The sequence below is a fragment of the Sceloporus undulatus genome, chromosome 3 (assembly GCF_019175285.1).
Source record: "Sceloporus undulatus isolate JIND9_A2432 ecotype Alabama chromosome 3, SceUnd_v1.1, whole genome shotgun sequence".
NCBI lineage: Eukaryota > Metazoa > Chordata > Lepidosauria > Squamata > Phrynosomatidae > Sceloporus > Sceloporus undulatus.
Genome location: NC_056524.1, coordinates 241,477,546 through 241,501,668, shown reverse-complemented (window position 1 = coordinate 241,501,668; position 24,123 = coordinate 241,477,546). Strand labels below are relative to the sequence as shown.

At 40.4% G+C, this 24,123-nt stretch overlaps 2 protein-coding genes across 2 annotated transcripts in view; one reads left to right on the top strand and one right to left on the bottom strand.

Annotated features, from left to right (window-relative positions):
* MED12L (mediator complex subunit 12L) overlaps nucleotides 1–24,123 on the bottom strand; it is a 282,618-nt gene that overhangs the window by 182,304 nt on the left and 76,191 nt on the right. Inside the window, exons 12-13 of the mRNA XM_042458529.1 lie at nucleotides 14,205–14,419; nucleotides 9,115–9,297 (exon numbers count right to left, since the gene is read on the bottom strand). Of these exons, the coding sequence (XP_042314463.1) occupies nucleotides 9,115–9,297; nucleotides 14,205–14,419 (398 nt within the window). The remainder of the gene's footprint in view (nucleotides 1–9,114; nucleotides 9,298–14,204; nucleotides 14,420–24,123) is intronic.
* Nucleotides 965–6,202, top strand: GPR171 (G protein-coupled receptor 171). Its single transcript, XM_042460105.1, has 2 exons — nucleotides 965–1,098; nucleotides 5,105–6,202. Exons 1-2 carry the CDS (start codon nucleotides 1,066–1,068, stop codon nucleotides 6,155–6,157), a joined length of 1,086 nt encoding a protein of 361 aa, XP_042316039.1. The 5' UTR covers nucleotides 965–1,065; the 3' UTR covers nucleotides 6,158–6,202.

Genomic DNA, 24,123 nt, shown 5'->3' with positions numbered 1-24,123 from the left:
TATTATTATTATTATTATTATTATTATTATTATTATTATTATTATTATTATTATTAATTAGTCTGGCCTAATCAGAAATAATGCATTCAGTCCTGGTCATCACAGTTTAAGAAGAATATAGATAGTTGGAGCAGATTGAAAGAAGAGCAACAAGGATGATAGGTGGTATGGAGAACAAAACATATGCAGAAAGGTTGAGGGAGCTGGGCAAGTTCAGCCTGTTAAAAAGAAGACTGGAGGGGTGGGGGGGGGTGCATGATTGTACTCTTTAAATCTCTGAAGAGTGCAGGTTTGTTCTCTGCTATCCCAGAAGGTAAAACCAGGTCTGATAAATTTAAATGATTTCAACGGAACATTAGAAGGAATTTCTTGATGGTAAGAGTGGTTCAGCAATAAAAACAATTACCTAGAGAGGTGGTGGGATCTTTTTCTCTGGATGTTTTGGGTTTGTTTGTTTTTTTAAGAAATCTGGATAGATACCTGATGGGGATGTTCTACTTGTATTTCCTGCATTGAGCAGAGAATTGGATTTGACAGCCTGTGGGGCCCTTTCCAAGACTATGATTCTATTCATTTTCTCTTCCATGTACACAGAGTATGTTGCCTCATTACAGACTGGTTTCTTGTTCATTTCCCCTCCTAATAATTTCAGATTCTAATATTAAATTCTCAATAAAGTTTCCTTCCTTCTTCTAAAATTACATTTCCTCAAACACATACAATTTTATTGCAAAAACACAGTGAATAATGCCAAATTGCCAACAATTCAGTTAGTCAAAAAGGGAAAAATAAATTGCTGTTCCACAATTCATTCTCTTTGAGCAATTTTTACCAGTTTAATAAGCAAACACATGTTACACAGGCGTACACCTTCAGTTGGTTTTAAGTTTCATATACGTCAGCCGGCAAATCTGAAAGCCACAAGAAAGCCTCTTTTACAAGACATCAGCTAAATAAAGAGCAAGGAAGCCAGAAAAACAGTTGCACAAAGGAAGAAAAGTCAGCATGTCACTTAGCAAAGGGCAGGTCAACTGACAACACTAAAGACTGTAGCTGTATTTTTTGATGCTTCCAAGACTTAAACAGCTAATAAAACAGGTATGTAACTTTTAAAATTCTAACTAGGGCTGTATCCACACTGCAGAAATAATCCAGTTTGACATTGAGTTCTGAGAACTATAGTTTTGTGAGACATTTAGACTTCTCTATCAGACAGTTCTGTTGCCACAATAAACTTCAAATCCCAGAATTCTATAGCACTGAGGATACGGCAGATAAAGTGGTGTCAAACTGGACTGTGGATGCTGCATAAATCTGCTGTGATCATTTAAGCAAATACAAAATATAAGGCATGTAGCTTGTCAGAATTTATAATAAGGGCAAGGATTATACAGGCACTCCATGTTGAAAGCATGGCAAGCTACTAGTAGAAATGGATGAGAGATATGCCAAGGTGTGCAAGTTCCATGTGGTGTGCAAGTCATGCAGATAAATCACATATGAGTCTTTATCAATGCTATTGGCTTTCTGCATGTATCATCCTGACTACAACATCACAACTCACTCTTGGGCACAGTGATGTTAACATGGCGACATGGTAGATTATCAGTCAGAGCCTTATGGGCATTCAGTTGAGGGCATTGTGGCACGTTTTAACAAGAGCTTGGGAAAACGGTGGGTTTTGGACTATAATTTGCACACTGGCAGAAATTTTACTTCTGGAACTTACTATTGTAAGTACACATAAGTACTGCCAATAAAGTAGAGATAACTGATTAATGTTTTGTCAGAAGATGCCCCTATAGAAATAGATTTGCCTCCACAAAAGTCTGTGAAAGTGTTTCTTAGTTAGCAGTTAGTGGTTGGGCCCTAATCCTCAAATCTGGTGCAAATTTAAACTACTTTTCCCTAGGAAAAAATGTATACAAGTTTGACAGCAAAATTATTTTTCACATGAGAGATCCATCCAAATAATCCATTATAGCATTCCTGAAACTAGTGTTTATGAGCATTTTTTTGTTCTTGTTTTTACTTTTTCAACACAAATATCACTGGGCCAAGGACATTATTCTTTGCCCCTATTGCAGCAACCACAATCTAAATTGCATACACTTCTGAAGCAGATAATGTAGAATTTGGGGAGAGTAAGAAAAGGGCCAGATTTTCTTATGACACCTAATTATTTAGGTTTATGAGAACAAAAATGAATTTTGAGGTGGCCCAGAGTATATCTCCTAATTGTGGATGTGGATATTAAAGTGGAATATGAGATTCAGTGTAAGAAAGTGTAAACTGATGTATATATGACAAAGCTGGGACAAAAAAACTCTCCAATTTAAACAGTTTTAAAAGTGGATAGAGAAACTCGTGAAAGTTAGGGTCCTAAATGGCTACTAGTCATGATGGCTATACAGTATACCATCCCTAAGATCAGATGCAGTGTGCCTATTTATATCAGATTCTGGAAACACAATATGGAGGGTACAACTGTATTCCTGTCCTGCTGATCGACTTTCCATAGGCAACTGGTTGACCACATATTGACTAGAATGCTGAACTACAAGGGCCTTTGGTCTCACCCAGAAAAAACATTATTACATTTTTCACATCTAGACATTTTATTCCCCCTATACTTGAAAGAAGCTTGGGAAGTGTGGTTTTGATTAGGGAAGTGTGATACCTTTCATGAACCACTGCTTAGATTAAATCCTGAGCGCTTCTGTGTTCAAATTTTTAATTTGACAAGTCTGAAGGAGCATTACAGATTACCACATCATGTGGGTTTTGGCCTTGGAACTCCCATTCATTAGTAATGAGCAAATGTGTTCCTTTCTGGTGACCTATAAATTGTTTACCACTCAGGCTCTTATGATTTATCACCAGTTGAATGCTGCTAAAATGACTCACCAAACACACCCACCCATATCTCTGTGGGGCCACTTTTACAGGGAAGAACAGAGAGAAGTAACATGGATGGTGGGTGGGCCTCTCATAATGCAAGGTTTTCAGCCTATTTCATAATGTTTCTCTGAAGAGGTTTGTATACCTGGTGCAATGGATATTGAGCTTTGTCATATTCACTAGAGGAAGGCTGGAGAAGGAATTTTTAGGTGGCATGTTCTCACACTTCTTGAACATTCCTTCTCCTGGCTGAGGCCTAGGATAATTAAGAGAGAGTTAGCTGTCTATGTGGATGGCTACCTCTTTGCTATTTGGGAGAGAGTCATGACTTTGACAAGAAAACTATAAGAATAGAAGGGGGCAGGTGATCTGAGATCTGAAGCACATCATAAAGGACTGCTGCTTCTGAAAGTGAAGGTACAGTTCACTTAAAAGGTAATGCAGGTTATTCAACCTGTGGCCCAGCACTGTTTTTATAAACTAGTTCTATGAACCAGGTTACTTTAACAAACTTGTTGCTTGTTTAATCTCAGTTTTCAGTGTCTGTCTCTTTAGCGTGGTACAATATTCATGTGTATTAAATACTCTCTGCACTTGAAATCACTTAAACAAAACTCCGGCAAATAATTAGGTGTCTTATGACACCTAATTATTTAGGGTTGTGAGATGTACGTACCCCTTTTTGGCAACTTAGCTTTGCTTATAAACCTAACAATCCAATGACAGTTACACTGGATTTCTCTCTGCTCCCTAAGAATACCACAATACTGACTGGGTGGGGGCAGCTGAAATCTGTATTATATGCTTAACGGAAGCTCATATTTTAGGGTTATTCAGCTGGGAACCATTACCTTGTTCTCATTTCTTAGAAATGTTAAAAATAACTATTTCCTCTTCAGTGAGCATAATACAACAATGTTTACTTCCAGTACAGCTACAAAACAGTTCTACATAAGATTAGATTATAATATGCACATTTATAAAAACATGGGCCTGTTACAGACTGCCAAAATAAAGCTGCTTCGGGTCTCTCTGGAGGTATGCTATTTAAATGATGCATGGGTCCTTAGAGTCTGGAGGTCGCGCCAAAGCTACACTCTGTTCCTAAGCATAGGAGTGCAGCTTTGGTGCAGCTTCCGGATTCTTAGGACCCAAGCATCATTTAAACAGCATACCTCCAAAGAGACCCGAAGCAGCTTTATTTTGGCAGTCTGCAACAGGCCATTATGTGCAAAAAATGTCTACATTACATCTCAATTATAAATATTCTAAAATAAAGCAAATGTAATATCACGTAACAGATAAGCAGGGGATGAAAAGAGTTGAGAGAGAGCTGACACAGAGATGTGTGTTGAGAGGAAGAGAGTAGGATAAAGAGTATCTAAAAACCTGCCCAATTAGCTTACACACTGTAAACCGCTTAGAGAGTGCATAAGTGCACTGATAAGCAGTATAGAAATGTACCTGCTACTAGTACTTGCTACAATGTTGGATGTTAATGAAAACACGCTACGTTTGAAGTTAACATACATAAGATACTTTATTTCTATGTTTCTCAATAAAAGCAACTGTTTCTTTAACAGTGCATGACTCGGACTGAAGTGATTACAATAAAGAAAAACAATCATGCTACCTAAAACACTGAATTGGTTTGGGACCCTGGCCCTTATACACTTAAATATAGTGTTAATAGGATAAAAGCAGGGCAAGTGTTAGTGACAGGGGACTTTCTGAGATTGGAAGGTAAAAGCAACCTATAATTTGAAAGGTGGTCCTATATCAAGGGAGTTGGAAGGTATGGACAGATGTAAAAAGGCTTTGTAAAGAGGACCTTTGCTGCTAACTGAGGTATGCCTGTTTTTAAACAACGTACTATATTTGTAATATATGTAGATATTCTTAACATATGTAAAAGCCAAAGCCAGATTGCCAAGGATCTAATTCTCCAAATAATTTACCGTTGCATGCTATGCACTTTGCCTTTTATACAAAAGCAGGTGTATTTGTTCATTCATAAATCACAACATAAGGCTATTTAATATAAATAAGAGTATAAACACTTGAGTCATGCAGGTGCTCCTGAACCTCTTAGGTATCCATGACAAAGCTGGAACATTAGGGCAGGATAAAAATGTGATGATCATTTATCCTAACATTCTTCAGAAAAAGTAATTATATTTATATTTATTCTCTCTTTCTCCAGTGTCCACAGATTTTGGTCATACACCAGCTCACAGTTTCCCTCTCCTGTATGATAATTAAGATGTCCTTAACCAATTTCTCTGACTGCAATGTGTATTCTGAAATGGAGCCATTTACTTATTTTTATTACTTGATCTTTCTTATTGGGTTCATCGGAAGCTGCTTTGCCTTGTGGACCTTCACAAAGACAGAAGAGAACCGCAAATGCATGAGTGTTTACTTAATTAACCTCCTCACAGCAGATTTTCTGCTGACCCTTGCCTTGCCAGTGAAAATTGTTGTTGACTTAGGAGTTGCCCCATGGAGACTGAAAATATTCCACTGCCAAGTAACAGCTTGCCTCATCTATATCAACATGTACTTATCAATCATATTCTTGGGCTTTGTAAGCATGGACCGTTGCCTTCAGTTAATACACAGGTGCAAGATCTATCGTATCCAGGAACCTGGTTTTGCCAAGATGATATCAGCAGTAGTCTGGACAATGGTTCTCTTTATCATGGTGCCCAATATGGCAATTCCAATCAAAGAAATCAAAGAAGCACCGACTGTGGGCTGCATTGATTTCAAAACAAAAGTGGGAAGAGACTGGCATGTATTTACCAATTTTATATGTTCTGCAATATTTCTAAATTTTTCAGCCATGGTGTTGATTTCTAACTGCCTCACAATCAGATTACTCTATCAAAACAAATACAACAGAAATTATCACAATGTGAAAAAAGCTCTAGTGAACATACTCTTAGTCACTGCAGGTTACATAATATGCTTTGTTCCTTACCATATTGTTCGGATTCCATATACTCTGAGCCAAAGCAAAGCTATAGCCACGGACTGCTCTCTCAGACAATCCCTCTTCAAAGCTAAGGAATCCACACTGCTGTTTGGTGTATCAAATCTCTGTTTCGATCCTATTCTGTATTTTTATCTTTCAAAGACATTTAGACTGAAAGTAACCAAGACTTTTGTATCAAGTAAAGATAAACGAATTCTCCCAAATAATTGGGAAATGGATGGAGAACAAACAGAGAATGATGACATTTCAACTAAGTGACTCCAGATTTTTCCAGAAGATCAATGTACTGTACATTAAAATATATATTTGTCTCCTAAATATTTTCCACATCCTTCCTTTAAGATGAGGTTGCAGGAACCTTTGATTTTCAAAGAAAATTGCTATACAGTTGGCCACTTCCATCTGCTGACGGGCTTGCCATCTGCTAACGTAAGCATCTGCAGATGGCCCTGCCCCATCCACCTCAATACTGTAGTAGACATGGCAAACCACCACTGGAAATAATGAGACTTAAAGTGCCATGTTTTTTGTTATCTGTGGGGGCTCCAGAGCAGAACACCCATAGATATGAAGGACCGACTGTATTTTGTACCCTGAAAACATAGTGATATACCCACAAGGCAAGAGAATAATTGCTAGTTTCTATGGCTGTTTAGAATTTGGTTATGCAAGTCTTACAGGCACTGACTGTCTTTTGCTCCTGGCTGTGTTTAACAGACAGTGGAACACACTCCCTCAGAGTGTAGTGGAGTCTCCTTCCTTAGCGGTCTTTAAACAGAGGCTGGATGGCCATCTGTCGGTGATGCTTTGATTTAGATTTCCTGCATGGCAGGGGGTTGGACTGGATGGCCCTTGTAGTCTGTTCCTACTCTATGATTCTATGATTTTACCATGCTGTCCCCCCTTACTCTTTCCCAACTCAATCACATTCAGTTATGATGTCATATGTTTGAACATTTTTTAATCTTTTAAGAGGAGACTGAGGGATTCTTTTATTAAATGTGCACAAGTACAGCATAAAGCTGACCAATACAAGCATATACACTGGGCCAATTCAAATCCAATACCAATTTGAGCCTTGGTGTTACATGAATAGTAGTAGCAGTAGTAGTAGTTTTAATGCCCCACCCAGTGAAACTCCCAGAATAATACAGTGATTAAAATCACTATCAATTCAATATTACCTCTAGAATACAAGAATTAAAGCTCCAGGTAGCAACACAAAAATAAAGAGCATGAAGAGCACATTGAACACAATAGGCCTGTGAAAATAACATTTTCATCTTGTTCTCAAAAGGAAACAGTCATCAGAGTTAAGCATCACCACTGAACAATGTCCTCTTCAGTACCTCCTAGGAGCAACTAAGGTTCTAACTGGGAATATTTCCATTTCTATACAGTTTTCAGCCACAGAGCTGAGCCCCACTCTCTACGGCATTCTAAGAAGTGGATTTATTTCCACAAAAGCTTATTCAAAACTAAAAATCAGTCAGCCTTAAAGGGTTTCTTTTTCTCCCTCCCTCACTTCTTTTCTTCCTCTATTCCATGGTTATGTTTTCTGCTTCACTTTTAACTTGCTTTTCGAAAGGCCCTGTTTGCTAGAGAAGACACATGGGAAGTTATGGATTTCCAAAAGCCAACAATCAAATAGGGCACAGGTGTGGGAAGATGGAAGGTGCAAGCATAGAGTTTGTGGGTGCATTTCATAATGTCTACAGTGGCTTTACATAAGAATGACTTGCCAAGCAATCTCAAGAACAGATACTTCAGGTAAATTAATCAAAACCAGAGCCTTGCCCACAGAGTTCCACACTTTGGATCTTACATTATATGAACTCATGGGTAACAAAACTATGCCAGATTTGTTTGTTATTATTATTATTACTAGTACTACTACTACTACATTGGACTCTTGTTATCCACTGGGGTTTGGTTCCAGGATCCCTTTGGATAACAAAATCCATGAGTGCTCAAGTCCTATTAAATACAATGGAAAAGGAAAATGGTGTCTCTTACATAAAATGGAAAATCGAGGTTTGCTATTTGGAATTTATACTTTTTAAAAAATATTTTCAAGTTGTGGATGCTTGAATCCATGGATAAAAATCCATGGATAAAGAGGGCCGACTGTATTACTATTATAGAAACAAGAAGCTGAAAGTGGTTGGAAGTAAAGGAATGTTTAATCCCTTTAGTTTCCTATTATATCTCCATTCCAGCTTGTCCCTACATGCATGGTTTCTCTTCTACTCTTCTTAAATAAAAAAAATCTGTTATATGTGTTATTTTTGTTACATACAACTAAAATGAATTAAGACTGTACTAAAATGGGTAAGACAAGCAAAAACACTATCAGTAACACTAAGTAAATAAAACGGAAGCCTCTTAAAGTTAACTACACATCTTGATTATAAAACATTCATTATTAAGTAGAGTAATAACATTCATCATAAGTGGACCCTGATCATAGCCTCCTCAAAATATTTCTTTGATTTCTGTTTTCTCTGGTTTCTAACAGTTTCAAAAAGAAGAAAAAGAAATCTATCCTGAAAGTTCTAAGATTGCCAAGTTTTTCTCTGCTCAGTAGAGTTCATGCACATAAGATCAAAACACTGTTATTAGCTTTTTATACTATAGAATTATTAATTTTCTCTTGCAATAGAGATTATAAACAGCAGGATTCCTAATGTGTTCATGAACACATGCCATTTAAAAGACTTAAAAGGGGCAGATATCCTATATTGGGAATGTTCTGTATGGGAAGTTTAGTTAGTACAAAAAAGGACCCAAGAATAATTACAGATATGATTAACATGCAAATAGTATAAGTTCAAAGAACATATATTTAAGCATAATCTATGTGTGTATGTCTGTATGTGCTTGTGTGCACACACACACACACACACACACACTCCCTATCCATCCATTGATCTGTCTGTCATCCCTACACCTAAACCAATTTAAAGATAGAGAAACAAAGAGAGATCCCAAACAAGGAAAAGTTAGTTATGATCAATCTCATTTCATATCATGCAAAAACTTCAGCCTCAGTGCAGTAAATTAGTATTTATTAAATAAATTATCCTAGCAAGCAGGGAACACCCCTTTTGATGTTTTAATTCTGTGTATTTTGCTTCCTAGAAAACATAGACAGGTGTGGTACACACATGTACAAACATACATCATCTCTTTAAAGATGTTCAGTGATTACTTACCAGAGGTATAGGAAAATGTGTTGCATATTGCAAATGGCGAAGGAGGTTGTAGTTTGATGGAAAGATCAACTCCTTCACTTTCTCTCTCTTCACAGATTTTTCACTGTTAATTGAAATTCTTCTGTCAAGTACAGACATGGAACTCAAGTTCTCACAAGGCTCCCCAGGCATTGGCGAAAAAATCTAAGCCATATAAAAGAAATGTTCAATATAGTCAACAGAAATATCTATTGAGTTATGGCATGACCAATTCTGTATTTCTCTTTCTCTTTTATCATAAAAGTCATTTTGGTTATAAGGTATTTGTTTTATGGGAAAGCATAGCATAACAGCACAATCCTTTAGTTGCAAACAATCACTTTCAACCAATCTTGTTTTTAAATAAATTTGTTTTGGAATCAGACCTTCTTTGCACTGCTAACTTTTCAAAAGAAGATCAATATAGTCTGGCAGCCCATGATCCAAAACTTTTCCCTAGTCCCTGGGTCAACTCCTTGGCTACAGACTGGAGGAAGAGGCAATAGGGGACTATTAGCATTGAAGAAGCATGAATTAAGAACCCATTCTTTCTATTCCTTCAGGCATAGACCTGTGAGTTCAACTCAATCAATTATAAATAGAGTTTCTAGCTATTCTCCAACCATCTGGTTAGATTCACAGATTCAGTTCCTTCATTGTACCTTTCTAAATCAAGCAATGACATCTACAGTCATTACATGGGCCTGACATTGGTCCAAGTATTCAGAACAGCCAAGCCCATGATGAGGCAAATATCTGAATGGTCTGTTAGATTGAAACAAGTGGTCGGATTCTTCAACAGATTTCAGATGTGTAAAGATGATATTGAAGGAAGGGGTGGAGAAGAAAATCCTTCTAATCACAACAGAGTCACTACTTACAGTACCCATTTCAAGAGCCTATACAATGCTCACAATTGATCCTCTAATTGTGAATGCGGTAACACAGTGCTGTAGCTATCCCATACATACATACATACATACATACAAGAGTTTGAAAAATTTACTCTTTTGGACAACTCCCAGAACCCTTGCTAGAGGAATTCTAGGAACTGTAGTCCAACTGTAGTCCCTGGGCATCGACAGGGGAAGCGTGTCCCTGTTGGTGCTTTTGGACATCTCAGCGGCTTTCGATACCATAGACCATGGTATCCTTCTGGGGCGCCTGGCAGAGGTGGGAATCAGGGGCACTGCGCTCCAGTGGTTCCGGTCCTACCTCTCTGGAAGGTCCCAGATGGTGCAGCTGGGAGACGTGTGCTCCGACGAGAGGCCCCTTAAAACCGGGGTCCCTCAAGGAGCCATTCTGTCTCCCATGCTCTTTAACATTTACATAAAACCGCTGGGAGAGATCATCCGGAGACATGGGGCGCGGGGTTATCAGTACGCTGATGACACCCAAATCATTTTCTCTATGTCTCCGACTGATGCAGTGACCAAGGATGGCGTCTCTCCTCTCGAGGCCTGTCTAGAGTCAGTAATGGGCTGGATGAGGGAAAACCGACTCAAGCTGAATCCAGAGAAAATGGAGGTACTTGTGATAGGTTCCCCTGGTCCAGGAATGGCGGTGGTTCCACCTGTCCTGAATGGGGTCACGCTCCCTGTGAAGGACTCCGTACGCAGCCTGGGAGTGCTTCTTGATTCGTCGCTTCACCTGACTGCTCAGGTGAATGCGACGGTCAAGAGCACTTGTCATCAGCTTCGGCTTATTCGCCAGCTGCGTCCATACCTGGCCCAGAGGGACCTAGAAACTGTTGTACATGCTCTGGTAACCTCGAGACTGGATTTCTGCAATGTACTCTACATGGGGCAACCCTTATACCAAACCCAGAAGCTTCAAATGGTGCAGAACATGGCAGCCAGGCTGGTCACTGGCGTCTCCAGGGCCAGCCATATAACTCCTGTGCTGAGAGATCTCCATTGGCTGCCCATTCGCTTCCGGGCCCAATATAAGGCGTTGGTAATTACCTATAAAGCCCTAAATGGCTTGGGCCCAGGATTCCTGAAGGACCGCCTCTCCCCGTACATTCCGCCTCGCACCCTCAGAACATCTGGGCAGCATTTACTGAAGGTACCTGGGGCTAGATTATCCTCCACCACACGGAGGACATTTTCCACTGCTGCCCCAGTCCTTTGGAACACGCTGCCCACTGAGCTCCGCTCGACCACCACCCTGGCCCAATTCAGGAAGGACCTGAAAACCTTCCTGTTCCAACAGGCATTCCCCGATTAAAATCCTGTGGGCCTCCCTCCTCTTCCGTGGCCAAGAGGTTGGGCTATGGGGCTTTTTTGCCTGTTATTTTTTTGGATGGTTTGATATATCTGTATTTTAATCTTTATGTATTGTATGTATTGTCATTTTAACCCTGTTGTAAGCCGCCCTGATCGTAGGAAGGTGCGGGATAGAAATAAAAACTTTATTTATTTATTATTTATAAAATCACATTTTTCCTAAGTGCTGAGCCATACCTCCTGAACAAACGCCTAGGTTGTTAGAAAGACAAACAAAAGTTAATTTAGCATTTTGAGCAATAACATTATTCAACACAACAGCTCAGAAAGTATAAAGGATATGAGATCATGCTTGAGTGTTAATGAAGTGTTCATGACAGTGGAGTTTTGATCAGAGTGGAAGCAGCATCAAAGTTACCAGTGGAAACAGATGAGGTAGTTTCTGTGAACCTAACAACATGAGTCTATTACAAAGAGGAAAAGTTGACTATGAAGAAAAAAAAGTGAAATATTTGATAATACTGAAAGAAATTCTGGAAATACTGGTCAGAGAGTGTCCCAAGTGTTAGCAAAATGAGGGATGAAACCTTTAAAAAAAGAGATCAGAAATTAAACCTACTGGAAATTCCGAACCAAAGTCTGTCTTAAAGTCATTCTTGTCTACGTCATCAAAAATATTAGCAGTTCCTGCGTCAATGTACATATGTTCCATAATACTATGCTCCTAATGATTGCCAAAGAGAAGAAGAAAAACCAGTCAGAGTATGATGTAAACCCTGATGGTCACAATCTGTTAAGTTAAAACTGCCCAATTTAAAAGAGCAAAATACAAACTATTGGTTACAATATGCAAGACAGAACACAACTTTATTATCAACATATATAACAAGCAAAGGAAAAAAGTCATACTTAAAACATAGAGAAAGAAAGTTCCAAATCTATTCACCAGTACTATCTGTTCTATTGATGGGTGGCCACTACTGGATTACACCTAAAGATGGGTCAAGCCTTGGGAAAGACCCTAATAGCCACTAAATATTAAATATTAAAAGATTTAATTTGGGTACTTATTTTAAAACAGGCATTGCCTCAGATGTTGCTGTCAAATAACCACAGTACAACATGTTGGAAGTAAGGCCACAACTTGATTTGCAAACAATTGGTAGGGTTGGCACAAAGCATAAGGTCAGGATCTGTGCAATCAAACCACCCGATGTAGTCTGATTATCCAAACCAGGCACCCACCCGGTGCTTGGGATGACCTTGGGGCTAAGGAACACAACTTGACCGCAAACCTTGTCTTGCGTTCACCAATTCACAAAGCCCCTAGTCACCGGGAGGCGCTCCTGCGTTCTGGCCCCCGCAATGGCCAAATGCCTGCCCTATTCACCCCCGGGTACCTATTGACTCCCAAACCAGAGCTCTATAGCCCTGGTACCACAACGTGCAGATGCTGGCCTATGCTGCCGCCAAGTTGTGACTAAAAACCACCTAACAACAGCAGTGGGTGGGCGGGAGAAGCACCAAGACTTGCTCCCTTCCACAGCTTGGCTCCGCTCTGCTCGAAGCCAAGCAACCAACTGAGGGAAAGGGCCAGCAACACGGCCTTATATAGGCCTAGGCCCCTCCCTCCCTGCGTGCTGTGCAGGGCCCCGTCTCCAAGGCCCAGCCCACCAATGGGCAGCCTTGGAGGACCGGAAGCCCCGCACCAACGAAACCGTCTCCCAGAGCATCGTGGAGCGGAAGGGCCGCCCCTTCCGCCCCTGCACACCAATAGGGAGCCGGGCAAGCCCCAGAGCACTCTGGGGCTTGTAGTTCAGCCACGTCTAGCGGCAAAATGGTCTGCCCGGCGAGGTGGGAGACCGTTGCTTGTAGTTGGTCTAAACCCTCCCCCAAGTCTCCACCACTAGTTGCACCCTTCCAGAGTATAAAGAAACAAAGTTGGGAATGACAGGAAGTTATGTCTATTTTTTAAAAAAAAATACATCAGGAGGGTTCCTGTCCAAACTAAGGAGCAAATGGACCGTGCAATTAGTTTTACAGAGAACTATTCACTGTAGAGCATCCTCCTCCTTACTTTTGTTTTCAAAAATATTTCTGGGAAGGGGGATCCCACAACCCAAATGTGTCTTACCCTTAAGAATACATCCTGTAAATTCTACCAACAGGTATATAAAACATGCAAATGTGATTGCTTCTTCCATCTTTAATAACAACAAAGCCACATAAGTGCCATGCATCAAGTTTCACAGCTACGCAGCATTTTCAATCTCTTCATCTTTGCTACAGCAGCCATGGATCATGACGAACCATATATGTTTTCACTCTTAGTATGACAGATTATTTCTTCACACATATACACAATGCTGTTACTTCATTTATCCATTTGATTTGGGAATAAGAACAAATATTTTGACAATTAGAAAAAACAAAATGTATGGTACATATAGCTCACCTTTTTATGCAAATTGTCATGTCAGCTGCTGTTGAGCAACTCCAGCCCATATTATCATGGTAACACAAAAAGCCATGGAACACATGAAAGGAACCTATACTGCTGCTTCTTCCCATACCAGCTTCCTCCATTTAGAAACTGGCAAGTATAATATGTGCTCATATGATATTACTGGCAAAAAAGATGGCCATGCTGAAACTGCCATGCTACCAGTATAATGTGTGCAAACAGTTATCTTATAATACTTTTTTCCACTGAGAATTTGAAGAGCAAAACCAAGATTACTCAATGATCAAATTCTGAATAAAATTTTAGGATTAGAAAGCAAGACATCAGTTTTCCATTTTTGATCCAGATGAAGGAAAGAAACACCATAACAATTTTCTTACCTCCAATTTCATATCTTGCTCCCTAGCATACTGTTCATCCATATTTTCCTCAGTTGGTGAGCGTGACCTAGAAGCTGTAGTGACTGACAAGTCTCCACGTGATATTAAAGTGCACATGTAAGCATCATGGGAGAAAACATCATGGCGTATAAACTCACAGAAAAGCAGCACCAGGTTTACAAACTCCATCTTCTCATATTCACTGTTTGGGTCAGCTACCGAGAGAGAAAGAATTAACTTTTCATTAATGCTCTCTAAACACAAGCAGGTTAAAGTTGATTAAAATTATATTAAAATCAAAATCATATTAATTAAAATCAAAATAATAAAACTTCATTAATATCAAAATCACATAAGCCGCTGTTTCCGACACAAGACATGCTTACCTGCTTTATTCAGGCCATTCGTTCATAATATCCTTTTCCTGTTCCTCCTCTTCATCATCATCATCATCCCCCACCACAACACACACATTTTTAAAGGAGTTCTACAAAGCTTGCTGACTATTTTCTAACTCTTTGGCTGGTCCTTTAAAATATCTGCTGATATTTTGATTTCATTAGCTATTTTTTCTTCTACTGCTACTTGGCCAATGTAGCTGCAAAGCTTTTGTAGAAAGAGAAAAATCTTTGTTTTTCTAGCATTTTAAAAATCATGAATTGTCTCTTCAAGTTCAGCTTCTCATCAAAGTTCACACTCAGCATATAAAACAGCTAAGTGGCTTAGTTGTCCTTGACCCCTAGGGGAATGCCTGATATTTTCAGTAAGTATAACCTTGTTGAGATTTCTTTCAGCTTCAGTTACAGTACAAAAGATTTATGAAGCTATGCATTCAGCTGCAAGGTGTTTTGTTTTGATTTGTAAAGCCTTTAAGATTTCAAATACAACATTTAAAAAGGAAACTTTATTTATAATAGACATGTATTTGGGTCTTGTACAACTTACTAACATAATTGGCTGCCATCATCCCTGGGATCAGTTATGTCCCTCCTACCAGCTGGGGAAATCACCAAAGGGAAATTCAGTAAAGTTAGAAAAGCTAAAGCACAGAATGAACTCAGGCTTGCTAGAGAGGTTAAGAACAATAAAAAGGGCTTTTGGGGGTATGTCCGCAGCAAAAGGAAGAAGAAGGAAACGGTAGGGCCACTCCGTGGAGAAGATGGCAAAATGCTAACAGAAGACAGAGAAAAGGCAGAATTACTCAACACCTTTTTTGCTTCAGTCTCAGAAAAGGAAAAGGGTGGTCAACCTGAAGGTAATGGAGCAGAGGGCAGAACAGGGGAAATTCAGCACAGAATAAGTAAAGAGATAGTACAGGAATGCCTGTTTAATCTAAATGAATCCAAGACCAGATGAACTACATCTAAGGGTATTAAAAGAAATGGCAAATATAATATTGGAGCCATTGGCAATAATATTTGAGAACTCCTGGAGAACAGGAGAAATCCCAGCAGACTGGAGGAGGGCAAGCGTTGTCCCCATCTTCAAAAAGGGGAAGAAAGAGGATCCAAACAATTGTCATCCAGTTAGTCTGACATCAATACCAGGAAACATTCTAGAGCAGATCATTAAACAGAGAGTCTGTGAACATCTAGAAGGCAATGCCATAATCACAAAAAGTCAACATGGGTTCCAGAGAAAGAAGTCATGCCAGGCAAATCTAATCTCTTTTTTTTTATAAAATTACCAGCTTGGTAGATGAAAGGAATGCTGTGGATATAGTATATCTTGATTTTAGTAAGGCCTTTGACAAAGTTTCCCAAGACATTCTTGCAAACAAGCTAGTGAAATGTGGGCTTGACAACATAACTGTTACATGGATTTGTAATTGGTTGACTGACTGAAGCCAAAGGGTGCTCAACAATGGCACCTTTTCATCCTGGAAAGAAGTGACCGGTGGGGTCCCGCGGGGCTCTGTCCTGAGCCCAGTGCTATTCAACATCTTTATCATAGAATCATAGAATCATAGAATCATAGAATCATAGAATCATAGAGTTGGAAGAGACCACTAGGTCCATCCAGTCCAACCCCCTGCCACGCAGGAAATCCAAATCAAAGCATCCCCAACAGATGGCCATCCAGCCTCTGCTTAAAGACCTCCAAGGAAGGAGACTCCACTACACTCCGAGGGAGTGTGTTCCACAGTCGGACAGCCCTTACTGTCAGGAAATTCTTCCTAATGTTGAGGTGGAATCTCTTTTCCTGTAGCTTGCATCCATTGTTCCGGGTCCTGTTCTCTGGAGCAGCAGAAAACAAGCTTGCTCCCTCTTCAGTATGATTTCCTTTCAAATATTTAAACAGGGCTATCATATCACCTCTTAACCTTCTCTTCTCCAGACTAAACATCCCCAGCTCCCTGAGTTGTTCCTCACAGGGCAAGGTTTCCAGACCTTTCACCATTTTAGTCGCCCTCCTCTGGACACGCTCCAGTTTCTCAATGTCCTTTTTGAATTGTGGTGCCCAGAACTGGACACAATATTCCAAGTGGGGCCTGACCAAAGCAAAGTACAATGGCACAATTACTTCTCTTGATCTAGACACTATACTTTTATTGATGCAGCCTAAAATTGCATTGGCCTTTTTAGCTGCTGCATCGCACTGTTGACTCATGTTCAACTTATCATCTACTTGGACTCCTAGATCCCTTTCACATGTATTTTCATTCAGCCATGTGTCTCCCATCCTATATCTGTGCATTTATTTTTCTGCCCTAAGTGGCAATACGCTTTGCATTTCTCTGTGGTGAATTTCTTTTTGTTTAGCCTTGCCCAGCTTTCTAGACTATTCAAGTCAGTTTGAATGTTGATCCTGTCCGCTGGAGGATTAGTATTCCTCCTAAGTTGTGTCATCTTGCAAGTTTGTAAGTTGCTCTTAATGCTGTCATCCAGTCATGGAAAGAGTTGAATCACCGGGCCCGGACAGAGCCCTGTGGGACCCACTGGTCATGTTCTCGCAGGCGGAAAAAGAGCATGTTTGAGGCACCCGTTGGGTTCGGCCGGTCACGAGTAGATCTAGTTAACAGTTGCTTTGTTAGCCACTTACAAGCTTGGTTTGCCAAGATATCATGGAAACCTTGTCAAAGGCCGTATGAATCAATATATATATATCCACATCATTCCCTTCATCTCCACGGGTATATTGTTTTAGATGTTCACAGACTCTCTGTTTAATGATTGCTCCAGAATTTTCCTGGTACGATGTCAGACTGACTGGACGATAATTGGTGGGAATCCGCTTTTTGCCCTCCTCCAGTCTGCTGGGATCCTCCTCGGTTTCCAAGGAGTTTTTCAAGATTGTTGCAATGCTCGATATTACATTGCCAGCTTTTAATACCCTTGGATTAGTTCCTCTGGTCCGGGGACTTAAATTCATTTAGATTAACAAGGTATTCTTACTATCTCTTACTATTCTGTTCTGATTTCCCCTTTCTGCCCTCTTGCTCATTATCCTCAGGTGTGAGCATCCTTTGCCTTTTCTGAGAAGACTGAAGGCAAAGGTGTTTGAGTAATTTCTGTCCTCTTTTCTCTGTCTTCTGTTAGCATTTGCCATCTTCTCCACGCAGTGGCCTACGTTTCCTTTCTCTTCCGTTTGCTGCGGACATATCCAAAAAAGCCCTTTTTATTGTTCTTAAACCTCTCTAGCAATCCTGAGTTCATTCTGCGCTTTAGCTTTCTGACTTTACCTACACATGCCTGCCTATTTCATGAATTTCTTTTTTGTGATTTTCCCCTTCTTTTTCCTTGTCTTATACATTTTTCGTTTCAAAAGTCAGCTTAGTTGAAAGTTCCTTATTCTCCATCTGGTTTCTTGAGACACTGTCCAGTTTTTTCGTTTCCACTGGAACTGTTTGAATTGTGCGTTCAGTATCTGTCTTTTGAGAAACTCCCATCCGGCCTGAACTTCCTTCCTTTTAGGATTTTCTGACCACGGGATCACCCTCAAGACTTCTCTAAGTTACTGAATCCGCTCTCCTAAAGTCTAGAATTCATGTTTGACTATGCTGGCTTCTCTTTCCATTGTTAACAAACTCCAGGGAACATGTCACTTCCACTAATGAGCCCACCATTTGCCCCATTAAACAAGTCTCCTTTGTTGTTAGGGATCAATCTAAATAGTGACCCCCTGGTGTGCTCTTGTCCACCTTTTGGACATGAAGAGTCTTCCAGCAAGTGAGGAAGTGCTAGACCTGTGGGTTGGCTGAGTTGACTTCAGAAAAATTCAGGTAGTGTGAAGTCGCCCATCACTACTAATCTCGTCTTTTTTTTTCTGACTGTGTGGTCATCTGTTATAAAGATATCATCCAATTCCCATCTGACTTGGGGGTCTGTGTAGACGGCTACGACCATCACATCTTGTGGTGTCCCTCCCCTTGATTTTTGCCGATGCTCTCCACCTGGCTTCCAGGATTGAGTCCTGGATCTCTTCACTGGTGTAAATATCTCTGACATATAGTGGCTATTCCTCCTCTTTTCTGTTTGCCTATTGTCTCTTAAAAAGTTATACTCTCTATTTCCATTGTCAATCATGAACTCATCCCACCAGGTTTCAGTGATGCCTATTAATCATATTTGCTTTGTTGTACTGGAGTTCGGAGTTCATCTTGCTTATTTTTCCATGCTCTGTGCATTAGTGTAGAGACATCCGCAGACCATGGTTCCTTTTACTTGCGGCTGGCAAGTTTTTGTTTGGCCCCCTGTTGGGTCCTTGCACTTTTTTTCTTTGGTTTCCTTATGGTCAGTTGACTATTTTGCCATCTCTTTCGCCTTCCTTATATTGGTCTCCCTTCACCTCGAACTTAGGTTTAAGCCCTCCTGACAAGTTCTTGAGACTGTTGCAAAAACGTTTTCAACGGCGGGAGATGCAACCCGTCGTTTGAGACGTCCCTCTCATGGAACCTCGGCCCATGATCGAAGAATCAAATCCTTCTCGGCGGCACATCTGCGAGCCAGTTGTTCACTGCGATTTCCTCTCCTTCCTGGACCATGCCCGTACTGGAAGAGAGAGAGATGCAACCTGTACACGCATTCCTTTCACTTCCTGCCAAGCGCCATCTAATCCCTGTGATGTGCGGATGCGGTGTCTTCATAGCAGTAGTTCCACGTGGAAAAAAGGAAAGGGGTATTGGCATTAGGCTTGACCGTCTGTGTCATCCCTCTCTGTTCACTCACGGTCTTTGCACCTGGAGACACCACCTCCGGGAGCCTTGTCAGGCCTGACAATCACTGCTGCTGTACCCTCAGCAAGGATCCCCCACTACGACCACACGCCGCTCCGAAGTTTAGCAGTGGCTGTTCCCTTGGGTGGGACTCTTAGCTTTGCCTGCTCTGGCCCTGAAGTCTGTCCTTCTGCTCTTCTTCATCCCCTGATAAGGGAAAGAAGCTTCGAATCGTTCTCTAGCTGCAGCTCCCGAACAATCTGCTTGGCGCTACTTCGCTGTGTGAATTTCTCCCTTGTTTCTGCTCCTTTGGTAAGGGGAAGGGACCTCCTCGGCTCCAGCATCTTCCTCTGCGTGGTATTCGTCCAGATTGTTAGTTCTGTTGTGTCCGGAAAGTCCGCTGCTTCCCTTAGGATGCTGAAATGTAGCTACGGCTGGACTCCAACTGCTCACTTTCTCTCTCAAGAGGGTCGACTCAACTTGCATTGGGGCAGGTGAAGTTCCCACTTCTGTAGGAAGAAGACAACAGTCCCACAAGTGTTGCAGTGACTGCCGGTGTTCCTCATCCCATATTGAAATACTTGGATGACAGAACGAGGCATTTATCAAATTTTCAGATGACACCAAACTAGAGGAGTAGCAATCCTCAGAGACAGATCAAAATTCAAAATGAGACCTTAATAGATAGAAAGCTGGGCCAAAACTAACAAAAAATAATTCAACACTGAGAGATGTAAGTTACTTGCACTTGGGGGGGGGGGATGAAATGCACAGATATAGGATGGGGGACACCTGGCTGAATGAGAGTACATGTGAAAGGGATCTGGAGTCCAAGTAGACCACAAGTTGACCATGATTCACAATGTGGATGCGCCAGCTACAAGCGCAATTCGATTTTAGGCTCATCAATAGAAGGCTGGGTTAGATCAAGGGAAGAATAGTTTCCACTCTATTTTGCTTTGGTCAGCCCCACCTGGTGAATATTGTGTCCAGTTCTGGGCACCACAATTCAAAAGGAATGAGAAACTGGAGTGTGTCCAAAGAGAGCGACTAAAATGGTGAAGGGTCTGGAAACCATTGCCCTAATGAGAACGACTTAGGGATGGGCATTTTTAGCCTGGAGAGAGAAGGTTTTAAAGTTGTGATATTAGAGCCATGTTTAAATATTTGGAAAGGGTGTGCATACTGAGGAGGGCGCAAGCTTGTTGTTCTGCTGTCCAAGAAACTAGGACCGAAGCAATGGGATGCAAGCTCCAGGAAAAGAGATTCACCCTCAACATAGGAGAACTTCCTGACAGTAGGGCTGTTCCGACAGTGGAACACCTCTTCCTCGTGAGTGGTGTAATTATCTTCCTCGGATGTCTTCAAACAGAGGCTGATGGCCATCTGTGCAGGATGCTTTGATTGAGTTCCTGCATGGCAAATGGGGTTTGGACTAGATGGCCCTTGGTGGTCTCTCTCAACTCTACTATTCGTAATTCTATGATTCTGTTCCTCCTTCTGCTAGCAGAAGGAACCAGGATTGGCATTCTTAAGAGATTGTCATTTGGGGAACTACGGGTTTCCAAAATATTGATCTGAATTATAGGAAGGGACGTCCCCTGGGTTGGGCTGGTCCCAAAGTAATGGATGCAAAATAAGCAGCATAACCAGAGAATGGTTGTTTGATTTGCTTTTATGAACAGTAGACTAAATGTCAGAAACAGACTGAGGGGCACTAGATTTAGCACAAGGGGAAAGGGGGCAGCGCCTGAAAAAGTTTGGGACATTGTTATATAATGGAGTTTCTATGAATTCCATAATATCGTCTTCAGCTGACCCAACATAGCCCTCATTTATTTCCACAGTCTATTTTCTGGGCCAGGGGTTCAAGCCAGGCTTGTTTTGTGGGTGACCTTGGGCAAGTACAATCTCTCGCCTAAAAGGACAGCAATGGCAAACCCCTCTGAAGACACTTGCCAAGAAAACCCAATGATAGGATGCATTAGTGTCACCATAACTCTGAAGCACAACAACAAACAACACAAAGATACTGCAGCTTTGCTATGAAAGGGTCTCCTATCTGGTTCATGTTAACTTTTATTGTTTCCCATTTTGCTGAATGGATTAGATACAAAGTTTACATTCTCTTTCCCCTTGTCATTTTTATATGTAAACTCATTGAGAGCATATCTGTCTATGTACCTTTAATGTCATACATAAAAATATAAAATTGTGCTTAATTTTCCATGTATGTCCGAACTCGCTAAATTAGTGACAAAATTTTCTCTGGCTTCTTTACATGAGAGTTATATTAAGAGTTCCTTAGTTGCCTAAAAGGCAAAACTTCTCGATTTAAGTTCCAAACCAGAACATTTTGGAAAGATAAGCCTTGTAGAACAACTATGATATAATGAAGCATAACTAATCGCAGTAATACAGACAAAGTCGAAACTATTTCATCCTACGTTTTGTTTTGGAACAACATACTTGATACTCACTAGGGGGCTTGGGTATCTAAAAACCTAAGGGGCAGTCTGGAAAAAGGGAAGGCTGATCCAGCAAGTGATGCTGAAGAAATGGATTCGTTTTCATTCCCAACGCTACTCACCATCGCTACAAAGGACAAGAGAAGAAGCAGTCGTTTGAATTTAAGACGAAGTGAAAATACTATTTTTCGTGGACTACACCATTATTCAACAAATCCCATACAAGCATCCTAAGATTACGTTCATTTTATTTGTGATGACTCTGGGTGCTTGTGTGGGATATAGTAAAAATAATAATCAATTTAGCATCCTGGCTGAGACTTGGGTGAAATACACACAAGCGCAAAGGCAGTATTATGTTTCCTGCTCAGGAAAGTAAGTCTTCCTTTCCCAATGTACTATATGATCAGGGGCAGGAGCTTTATTTTACTCTGTAAATTTCCAATCTTACATGGATGACACTTTGGATTGCATCCAAGTATGGTAGTCCTCCAGAGGAGGAAAGGTTTTCAAAGGCAACCCTAGCTTGTTTAAACTGTGTATTATTTTATTTTGATTTTATATTTGTTATTATTATTATTATTTATTTTTACATAAACACAAAGCTGTATCTAGGTGTGGCAGATAGCGACTCTGCTTAAAATCGCCTTTACAGTGTGCTTCATGTTGCAACTCTTGAATTCGAATATGCGAAAACATCAACAGTGCTTACAAAAAGCCAATGGAAAAATAGTTTCAAATTTTTTCGCAATGTAAGCCTTAGTGTTATTTATATTGGATGTTCTCAATGTGAATCCAGCAATGAGTTCAAAGGTGATTAATGAAAGAAACATAAACAAATGCTTTTTTCCTTCGTTGTTCTTTCTGTCTTATCTTTGTTCACCACCATTTCAGGACCCCACCAACATGCAATATAGAGCCGTTAAATATCCGTTTGACCCGTTGTAAGAGGTAGGATAGGACGTAAAGAACATATCCGCAGGTCTCTAGGTCAATGGCGGACCGTCTTACTTCAATCAAAAAGAGGCAGGTAACTTACTTCTGCCCTTTCAGCTTGCCTCTTCTCCCAACAGGTTGGCCACAGCATTGCCCTGTGCTTGCCCGATCTTTTTAGCGGGCACAGGCCTTCACGAAGCGATGTTTACGACAGTTCATCATTGGGTGCAACCTGTTATTTTTTTAATGAGCAAAAAGAGTCTTATTAACTAGACCAAATGGCTACTTTTAGAAATACAATGGATGAGGATGCCAAAGGCAACACAGTGGTTCCTATTCTAGAGCACTTACCCTCCAAGACGTGTGGTTTAATCTAATTTAATCTCAGCTAGACAGCCCCACTGTAATCAAGGAGAATTTTATACATTACAAAACACTCGTAAGTGCATTCATTGCATTAATCTAATCTTCCGGTTGGGATAACAATTAGAGGTAGACCTTGTTTTTTCTAAAAGTGCACAAAACAATTTATTTTCAAGGTGATGAATGGTAACACAGTAATTAAAGAGACCTGTAAAAAAATCTTATAAAACAAAGAGTAGTGGTGGAAAGAAAAGTGAAAAAGTAGGCGCAAGAGGGTGTGTACAAAGCAGCCTCAAGCAGTTTTAAAAATAAAATATATCCATAAAACTAGCTTCTACTAGGAAATCCCTTAATTTTAGTAGGGTAGTCTGATTTTCTTTTTTGTCTAATGTTATGAGTGGTAATTCTCTTTTAAAAAGTAATATATGGAAGGATAATGGGGTGTTTTTGGGCCCATTTTAGTAGTAATGTTGTTTTGTCAATGTTGTAAATATGGTTCTTTTTTGTGTATAAGCCATCCTCGTTAGTTAAAAAAAAGCACCCTGATTTCATGATTAAGAAAATTTAAATCGAAAATCAACCGTCCATAGCAACCAGTAGTTTTAACAAATTTAGGAATTGTGAATTAAAAACAGGATAGTAAGGAAGATGATGGATTTACTGTACTTATTTTTTTTCATCAGTAGAAACATTCCATGGCACAAGATTCCTATCCTAGGGACCGTCAGTCAAACATATAAGAGGAAAACAAGAGAATGGAAACAGAAGAGATATGGAATAACACATGCTATTTCGATTATTTATACTGCAATAACAAGGGTACTAATGGGTCAGATCAAGGGCTTAATGAAAAGGAGGGATTGTGAAAGAATAAGGAAGAAAGGGAACGTAACATCTACAGGTGTTCTGGGACTGGGAGGCAATTTCTCAGCATATGAGATGCAGGGCAGAAAGAGCAGAGGTAACTGATGCCTGGCATACACAATGAAGATCAGAA